Source organism: Mandrillus leucophaeus, unplaced genomic scaffold, assembly GCF_000951045.1.
Source record: "Mandrillus leucophaeus isolate KB7577 unplaced genomic scaffold, Mleu.le_1.0 Scaffold499, whole genome shotgun sequence".
Lineage (NCBI taxonomy): Eukaryota > Metazoa > Chordata > Mammalia > Primates > Cercopithecidae > Mandrillus > Mandrillus leucophaeus.
The window spans coordinates 1,047,405-1,057,525 of record NW_012105353.1 but is presented as its reverse complement, the minus strand read 5'-3'; the positions used below and the strand labels follow the sequence as shown (position 1 = coordinate 1,057,525).

Here is a 10,121-nt window from a genome sequence, read left to right as displayed (position 1 = left end):
TTATGTCGATGAAATTTAAAACTGTAGTGTCTCATAAAACAGAAACAGGCTACTTAAAGAAAAAGACAGACAGTGGTGGGAGGAGCTCTTAAAAAAAAAAAAAAAAAAAAAAAAAAAAAAAAAAAAAAAAAAAGCCTTAGTCTAGGTCAGTGGTTCTTAGGCTTGAGTGGGCATTGGCATCAGGTGGAGAGCCCCACCCCCAGGGGTTCTGATTCTGTAGGGCTGGTATTTGCATTTCTAACAAGTTCCTAGGTGATGCTCCTGCTGCTGCTAGTTCTGGGACCACGCTGTGAGAACCACTGGTCCAGTAATGGGTATTAGCAAATGTTTAATTCCAGGAAGGTGCAAAACAGTTGTGGGGACCTGGAGGGTGGACCAGCATGGTGGTAGCACTGGGGATGGGTGTGCCATATGCTAGATTTAGACAGGAACTCCAGTTCTGGGTCAGATTCTGAGGATCTGGGGCTAGTGAGGAGTAGTGAAATACATACTAGGCTTGTCATCTATTCAGTAAATAACAACTGAGTGTCCACTGCATGCCAGGCAGCAGGGATGCCACAATGCCCTCTTGGGGCTTACTACAGTCTATATCAGCAGTTTGAAACTAGGGTTTCCCAGGAAATATTGACAATACCTGGAGACAATTTTACTTATCAGAACTTGGCAGGGAATGGGGGTTGATTGCTACTGGCATCTAGTGGGTAGAGGCCAGGGATGCTGCTAAATATTCTACAATGCACACAGGACAACGCCCACCAACAGACAATGATCCAGCCCAAATGTCAATACTGCCGAGGTGAAGAAGCTGTGGTCTACATTTAAATTCAGATGGGAAATGAAACACGATGTGTCTGTCAGTATGTCTGTCAACGCCAACCCAGTGTCTTCCTTTATGGAGAAGCTGACCATAACTCTAAACAACCACCTTCGGTCTCGGACGCTGTTGGGAATTTGACTTTCAAATTATTTCACAAGTATGAATTATGACACCATTTAACCTCCTCTAAAAAGAGAAGTATATTTTAAAAAGAAGAAATGAAAATCTGACAAGCAAAGCCCTTCTTGTCTCTACAATGGAGCAGAGGCTGGATCACTGCTCCTCTCGATGGTACTTTCTTCTGCTCAGATGAGAAGCTCCTTGGAGAGTCTTTGGGAGAAAGAAAACCTACCAGGAAAACACACAGGGAGTTAACCTTTTTCTCAAGAGGACTGTATTTGAAATGCAGATCTTAAGCCACACAGGTAGGCTGGGCACCCTCCTGGGAAGGCTCCCACTCTGAATCCAGACAGCAATGTCTGTACTGGGGAGCAAGTGATGAAAGGTGCTTCTTAGGAAGAGGTGGGTACCCTTGGGACATCAAGCATGAGGGGCTTCAGTACATGACAGGCATCGGGGGCACTAAAGGGGTGAATACGAAACATGCTGCAGCAAATTGGACGTGCCCAAATACCCAGGCCCAAGAATGAGTGAGTCTGGGGGAGGATATGTGGGCAAAAACACTCAGTCTGAAAAAATAGGATCAGAGTTCCTGGGTATATATTATGAAGCTGAGGAAAACCCAACACAAGAAAGTTGACCCTTCTTTTTTTTCCCCCTCATTTAAACATGTGGTGAGAAAGCAAAAATGAGCTGCACTGAGTAAATAGCAATCTGCCCAGCCATTCTTGAGGCTGGGGCAACAGACACAGATAAGGCCACCTGCAAAGTGATCAGGAAACAGTGTTTCTCCCAAGCATATGCGGTAGTTGCAAAGTGTCCTTAACAACCCCCTTCTTGGAGTGCTCCTACTTTCTCACTCCCTGACAAAGTCAGGGAGAGACAAACTACCAGAAACTTGGTTTTTAAAAAAATTATATCAGGAAGAATGAAACATTCCACTCTTGCCTGAAGGCACTAAGACACTTGACCCAGAGAAGCAGTCTTCATTTCCAGCCCAAGTGCAGCGCCTCACGTAAAGGGTTTCTGGACACAGCACTACACCACTACATATCTATCTTCACTTGGTAGCTGCCAAAGAAACGGGACCTGAGTCCACCTCACAGTCACGACCTGATGCTGACCCCTTGCCATGCAGCCCTGCTCTGCCTTGAGTCTATCAAAACATCATTTCATTTACATTTCACTAAATTTCGCCCCTTCTCAAAATCTGTAATAACTTTTTTTTTTTTTAATTTTGCTTTTGCTTGATGTAACATCCACAGGTCCCCTGGTGTGCAGTCTCCCTGGTCAAAATGAGCCAATAAACCCCGTGGTCTTGAGGCAGAATAGGGTCTAGAGGCAGGGAACCTAAGGCCGATTCACTCTGACTTCCTAGAACTAAATCAAAAGGAAAATCCCAACTTTCCACACCTAAGTAACAAAAGGACCAGGGGCTACTCCCTTTGCAAATCCCCCTCTTTTTCTGCATGGCAGATGGAAAATTGAAAGTATCTCTGATTAGTTGCTTTTTGCAACCAATCAGACATTTGCATAGGAGTATAACGCTGTAACTTCACTTTAGCCTCTGATTGGTTGCTTTCCACAACCAATCAGACTGACTGTGGGCCACATTTCATTTACATAGGGTGTGTATCACGTAACCAATGGGAAACCTCTAGAGGGTATTTAAACCCCAGAAAATTCCGTAACGGGGCTCTTGAGCCCCTATGCTGGTGCTTGCTCTGACCCTGTGGAGTGTACTTTCATTTTCAATAATCTCTGCTTTTGTTGCTTTACTCTTTCCTTGCTTTGTTTGTGCGTTTTGTCCAATTCTTTGTTCAAGACGCCAAGAACCTGGACACCCTCCACTGGTAACAGTCTTAGGCTGATTGGGAGAGCAATGGCTGGTAAGAAGAGAGGGTCTGGCAAACCCCAAGGAACACTGGCAAGCCAAGGAACACCAGCAACCACTGCTAACCACTCAGACCCCAGAACATGCTCAAGTGTCTTACAGGAACAAATGTGTCTCTTTTTTTCCCCCTAGCAGAGAGTTCTGTAAGCTGATGTTCTGAACGTGCTTTTGAAAGATGTTCCTTACCATTGTATTTCAAGTTTCATTATATGTGGTTTCCATATACACCTTTAAAAGCTAAATCTACCTGCTTCTGTAGAGATGCATTATGTGCTGTTTTCATACAGCGAATGGGACTGTTTTCCAAGCAGAAAATTTCGTAAGCAAGTGTTTCAAACATATTTTTGAGAGATGTTTCTAGCATTGCATCTCATCGTGCGTGAGAGGTTTACATATAGATGTTTTAGAGCTAAATCTAAGCATACTTTTTAAGAGATACATTATGTGCTATTTTCTTACAGTGAATGGAACTGTTTTCCATGCAGAGGGCTCTTAAAGCAGGTGTTTGGAACACACTTTCAAAAGATGTTTCTTATCATTGTGTTTAAGGTCTCATTGTGAGGGGCTTACATATACATCTATATGTACACTTGGCGAAGGGGACCAGTGGCTAATAGCTTTTTTATTTTTATATATATTTTTGAGATAAGGTCTCACTCTGTCACTCAGACTGAGTGCAGTGGCACGATCGTGGCTCACCACAGCCTTGACCTCCTGGGCTCAAGTGATCCTCCTGCCTCAGCCTCCCAAGGAGCTAGGACCACAGGCATGTGCCACCATGCGCAACTAATTTTTTCTATTTTTTGTAGAGACAGGGTCTCACTGTGTTGCCCAGGCTGGCCTCAAGCTGCTGGGCTCAAGAGATCCTCCTGCCTTGGCCCCCACGAAGTGCTAGGATTACAGGCATGAGCCACCATGAATGTTGCTAATAGCTTTTAAAAGACTGTGCAATCTAGAGCCTGATAAATCATAAATCATTTATACTTCTCCATTTGCTCAACCACCATTTTTTATGTGCCCACTGAATCCATGGCACTTTTCTAGGCTGCATGGTGGGGATATCAAGTAGAAGACACAGCCTCAACCTAGAGGGACCAATGATCTAATGATAGCAACAAGGTTCCATTTGTTGCCATCACAGATGACAGCTCTAAGAAGCAAGTCAATGAACAAAGGGATTGCAAAGGTGGTATGAGTGTCCAGTTAGGAAGTGAGATGAGGTTCAGCAGGGAAAACAGCCTTTGTCCTGCAGTCATAACTTATGCAGAAGCCTGATCTGCCCTGGTACAAATTCTGTCAAGGATTTTTACCCCCAACCCACCTGTTCAACTGGTCTTCTGAATCTGTAAGACTAAACTATTTGTTCAGAAAAATATTCAATAGCCCTTTCTTTGGGCTATTTTTCTATCCCACAGAGGCCACAAATCTGCATCAATTATAATAAGAAAGAGGGAAACTCCAGATGTGGTGAGCTGGAGGAACCTCAGGGCACTTCATTATGAATATTTAGACAGTTTTCCTCTTGTTATGAAAATTATGCCACTCTGTTCCCCAGCATGAGTTTCTGATGAATTTCAATATCATAAAAGCTATTTTTTTTTTGAGAGGGTGGGGAAGATAATGTTAATTGTTTAAATAAATCCTGATCAGCTGAGTTTCACTTTCACTCAGAAAATACCAACTCATATGAACATTTTTAAAATCATCCCAACTCTTAACCCTGATGTGAGCTAGTATTTTAGCATGCTAAGGAGACAGACGTCTGTGTAGGAAGGAACTGCCCTCTTCTGCACTGCTGGGCAATTTTTGTCATAGGTTTGTCTTCTGGTCAGAAGGAAGAGGGAAGGAGGTTGCTCAGATCCCAAGCTCAGGGTCATTTCTAATATGTAGTTGCTCAGTTACTCTGTGGCCTGTTACCTAAACATAGGTGTCATATCAAAATCCTGAAGCAGGGAAACGGTCCAGATGAAAGAGGCTTTTTAGGGGGCTTCTTAGGGGCCTGGGGTGGCACTAAATGGAAATCATGGAAGAACAATTACCCCAGAATGTGCTCTTGACAACCAGAGACAGTGTGTGTGGGGTGAAACTGCAGAATTTTTTTTTTTTTTTTTGAGACAGGGTCTCACTCTGCCGCCCTGCTGGAGTGCAGTGGTGTGACCTTGGCTCAATCACTGCAGCTTCAACCCCCCAGGCTTGAGTAATCCTCCCATTTCAGCCTTCCGAGAAGCTGGAACTACAGGTACACACCACTGTGCCCAGCTAGGGGTTTTGCTATGTTGCCCAGGCTGGTCTCAAACTCCTGGGCTCAAGTGATCCACTTGCCTCACTCAGCCTCCTAAAGCGCTGGGACTACAGTTGTGAACCACTGCGCCCAGCCCAACTGCAGAAATTCTTATCCTGGTGTCTATGAAAAATGTCTGTCAATAAACATCCCTCAAGCCTTTGCTGACAGTAATAATTCCCTTTCCTGACCTGTTACCATTTACAGGCATATTAACATCTATACCCAAAGACATCTTTCTCATATTCCTACTGAATTGTTCACATCTTCCTTTTTTTCCATCAGCTGCTTAATTTTCTGAATGCAGAAACCTTCCCCTCTGAGTTGTAAAGCTTTTAGAACTGAATGAGAGGATGAAGATGCTGGGATAAACCCTGGGGTTTATCTCTAGTATAACCCTCTGACTTCATAGACAATGCAGATGATGAAGAGGAAGTCCAAAGGAATAAAATTGTTTGCCCAAGTTCACGTGGCTAGCTAATAACAGAGCTGGTCCTAGAATATGGGCTTCCTGTAAACCCACTCTTATGAGTAACCCATTCCCCACCATGCTGCTCCTAGAGGGCCAGGTATGTGGATGTAGTTAATAGACGCTTTCAGGACTGAACAAGGCTTGGGCTGGAGCCAGGTTTCTTCCACATGCTTAGGAAAGCTGAACATTTGGAACTGTGTTCATTTTCAAGCCTGGGAAGCCCCTCTCGGACCCCAGAATTACTCTAAAACTACACTGTCCATAGAGAGTAGGCAGATAGTTACCAGAGGCTGGGAAGGGTAGTTGGGAGCTGGGGGGTAGGGGGAATGGTTAATGGGTATTAAAAATAGTAAGAATGAATAAGACCTACTATTTGATAGCACAAGAAAGTGACTATGGTCAATAATAACTTAATTGTACATTTTAAAATAAAGAGTGTAATTGGTTTGTAACTCAATGGATAAATGCTTGAGGGATGGATACCCCATTCTCCATGATGTACTTATTTCACATTGCATGCCTGTATCAAAACATGTATCCCATAAATATATGCACTTACTATGTACCCACAAAATTGTTTAAAAAAGAAAATATTACAAAAATAAAACTACACTTTCCAATATGGTTGCCACTAGGCACACATGACTGTTGAGTACTCGAAATGTAGCTACTCCAAACTGAGGTATACTATGCCTATGAAATACATATGGGATTGTGAAGACTTCACATGAAGAGAGCAATGAAAGTATCTCATTTAATAATTTTATGTAGATAACATGTAGACATAATATTTGGATATATTGAGTTAAATAAAAATACATTAAAATTAAGTCCAATTGTTTTTCCTTTTTTTTTTTTAACATGGCTACTAGAAAATTTAGAATTACATATGTGGCTCACACATGATATTTCTATTGGCTAGCACTGTTCTAAAACACAGTTGACCCCTCCCATTCATTAGCCCAATCCTTCCAAAAAGACTTGAGCCTCCTGCCTGCAGACATGCAGTGGTATCTAGAGATATTCAAGCAGAGATGTGTTGAAGATGCCAGTGGGAAGTCAAGGGTAAGTAATATTGGTCAAGTGGTTAGGCCTCTCTGACCTGAAGGCTCGTGAATCCCTAAATTTGCCACTCTCTAAAACCTTTCAGCCACCTTAACGGTGCAAAATGCTTTCGGTATACATGGATAAACCCGAGCTCTGCACATGAGTGAGATACATATAGCAGGAGAGAACCACATTCTGTAATAAGGGAAAAGGAAAAAAAAAAAAAAAAACACAAGAGTTCTGAATCTAACTTGTGCCCACCCTAATGGTGGGGAATTGAATGAAATACAATTGTGTACATTTTTCTGATGCATTTGCAAAAGCTATCAAGGTTATATAGGGATTTCTAAAAAACATTTCTGTTATTGTGAAATCCTTAAATGCTTTTAAATGTGAAATAGATAACTAAGGAAACTCACTCTTTGTCCTGCTGTCCATTTCTGTTTTTGACGAGTCTGGAGTTGCTGTAGTTGCAGGTAACTTCTTCCCAATAGTCTGAGGGGAAAAACAGATGATTTTACTTATCAAGATGATTGTCTCCATTAAGCAAAGGAATAAGATCCAGATCATAATGACAAAATGCTCGACATTGGTTTAAAAAGCCACATTCTTTGGTTTATGCCCCGCTCTGTGTACTGGCTGCCACCCTTTAATAGGTTTCATCCCCAATGACAAACAAGGGAGAAAAATAGGTAAAAAGGGTTTTATCCTTGTAGGCACTTAGAGCTTTTATTCTCTTCCTTCCTCGATACTCTTATAAAGGTTGATTATTTTTAGCAAAGAAAACAGGCATAGTTCCCCTCATTTTATGAGAAGCTGACTCAGTCTATGGAGGTACAATAGCTGGCCCAACGGAGATGCTGAAAAGTCACAGCAGGCTGGAAAAGTGGAAGTAAGAGAGAAGAAATCAAAAGGAAGGGATACAGGAATGGAGGCCCAGGAGGGCAGGATGGGCGGGCAGGTGGGTGGGCAGGCAGAAGTCAGGATGTCCAGGACAGTGTAACCTATTGTATCCCTGTCTAGCCATCGAGAATTCCACCTGCCTCCCAGAGAAAGGGGAGATACTCTCATGTCCTCTAGACAGATCTACCTGCCTGCCACAAAGGCAAAAACGAGTCCAGCAAGCAGTTCTTTTCCCTTTGGTCTTTTAAGCCTCCAAGGGCTTGGAAAAAATCCAGTGCCTCAGACCCTATGCTTCCACTGACTAGTTTAAAAAAAGAAAGATTATGAGTTTGTTTTGAGTTCATTTCCTTTCCTTCATTTGCAGCTGATTCTATTAACATTATTTATGAACCGTCCATAGAGAAGACTGGATCTTATCTCCGCCTAAAGATGTTCCTGAAAACGCAGGCAACTCAGCAGCTCAAAAACAGAAAGAAATATACAGACCCAGTGGTTCCCAAGGCGAGGTCTGTTCCCACTCTTCCCCTCTGCTACCACACGTGTGTGATCATGATAAATGCCTGAGGGAAAATGTCTATTGATACCAGGGCAACAGCTGCCACGACCACGTAGCTGGGAAAATCAACCTCCCCCGCAACAATGAAGGGTTTCGCCAGTAAGAATTCCAGCCACTGGGAAAACCAAACATCTCTGGCTCTTGAACACATGAAGAGGAATGAGCTGCATAATTCAAAAACTGGCATGGTAGAATTTTTCTTCAAATAAAACTGATTCACCACAGTTTTTAATTTGAAAAGTTCTTCATGCTTCAAAAGTTGAACCTAACATTAAATATGAATAAATCACAGAAAGAGGATAAGATAAATCAAATCCTCAGCCCTTCATGAATTTTTAAAAACATTTGTGACAGAAAGCCTTTACATTCTACACGGTGACATTTTTATTTAGTGCCGCAGGGCCTTCTATATTGGATAAAAAATGAAAACCTACATAATATGCCACCTCTAAACTGCTGCTAAGTACTCAAACTAATAACATTTTATGATTCCAGGGGAACATTAGGGATGAAAAAAGCTTGATGTTATTCTGGCATCAGGTCAAATTTGATGAAAAACTGTTCTTAGAATTATTTTGAAAAATCAGGTACTGATAGTAAAAATAGCAGCTCTCAAAGTGTTCATTTCATTCACATTCCTGTTCACACTTCCAGCAGCATCCCTGCCAATATATTTGTTTTTCCCTTTCTGGGGCTGGAATAAAGCATCACCATTGTTAACACATTAGGAAGGGGAAAACAAAAACAACCAGTGCTTCTGGTATCACTGAACAAAGAATTCAGGAAAGGCAATAGTAAACACTGTCCCTACTCCTGACTTTGTTTGTTTCCCTGAAAAAAAAAAAAAAGCACACATGTAACGGGGTTTGGGCATTAAACCAGATGCCTTCCTTTAGAGAGACCTTCAACAGGTTGCACATTTTTACAACTTCCCCTTCTTTAGTAACAAAAGAAAGTATTGCCCATTATCTTTGATATCCTGGTTTACCAAAACGTCCAAGCTACCAGACATCAAGCAAAGGCCACCAGTTCAATGCACTTATTTGGTACAGAAGGACACAAAAAAGCAAAGCTCACTGTGGTTTGTTTCCTTCCTATTTCAGAAAACACAGCACACTGGCCTCTGCATGGATCCCAGCAACAGGTGTGATGGTGAAGCTGGTATTATCCTCATCTTCTGGGAAGTGCTGGCCCTTAAATCTTCCCTTCTCCTTCATGGGCCATAATTAAAAGTCTAGAATATGGCAAAATTTCTCCCCATCTCAGCCTGTTCCTGACACTGCTCTGGAGATGGGAATTGGCCTAGTGTCTCTCTTGTTTCTAGGACCCAGACCTAGAAAAGTGTGGTCCCTGCACCAGCAGCACCTGAGAACTTGTTAGTAAAGCAAATTCCCAGGCCCCACCCCAGACTTTCTCAATCAGAAACTCTGGGGATGGTTCCCAGCAGTGTCTAGGAACACACCCTCCATGGGATTCTGATGCACACTCACATTTGAGAACCACTGACTGATGTGGGAGGGAGTCCATTAGTATTAATCAAATGCCTTTTCTTGGATTAAAAACTCAGAGGCCTATTGTCATACCTTGATAAATTATAAAACATCTTTTTAACTCTTCTCCCTCTCTTCTCTCTCTCCTTTCCCACCAAACGCATCTACCTTCCCTATTCCCACTGGCCTAAGAACTTGTCATTGCTACTAAATGACTTAGTTCAGAGAGGAACTTGAGTACAGTAGATCAGACGATGTGACAATATTGCTGAGGGAAACATGGGGGAGGATAGTTGGCCACTGAAGTGGTGGGTACGTGGAAGAAAGGAGGACAGAAGGAAAGAGAAAGAGGGAAGGAAAGAAGCAAAAGGAGGGAAGGAAGGAGAAGGAGAGAAGGAAGGAAAAGGAAGGGGAGAAGAAAAGAGAAGGAGGGAAGGAAGGAAGGAAGGTGGGAGGGAGAAGGGAAGGAGGGAAGGAAGAAAGTTAGATGAAGGAAGGCAGGAGGGAGGGAAGGAAGGAGGGAGGGAAGGAAGGAGGGAGG

The 10,121-nt window shown here is 42.6% G+C and overlaps 1 protein-coding gene across 4 annotated transcripts in view; it reads right to left on the bottom strand.

The window, feature by feature from the left end:
- Positions 1-10,121, bottom strand: part of SH3KBP1 (SH3-domain kinase binding protein 1) — a 308,903-nt gene that overhangs the window by 112,879 nt on the left and 185,903 nt on the right. For all 4 annotated transcript variants that reach the window (XM_011995794.1, XM_011995795.1, XM_011995796.1 and 1 more), the window contains one exon: positions 7,051-7,126. In XM_011995794.1, the coding sequence (XP_011851184.1) occupies positions 7,051-7,126 (76 nt within the window). The remainder of the gene's footprint in view (positions 1-7,050; positions 7,127-10,121) is intronic.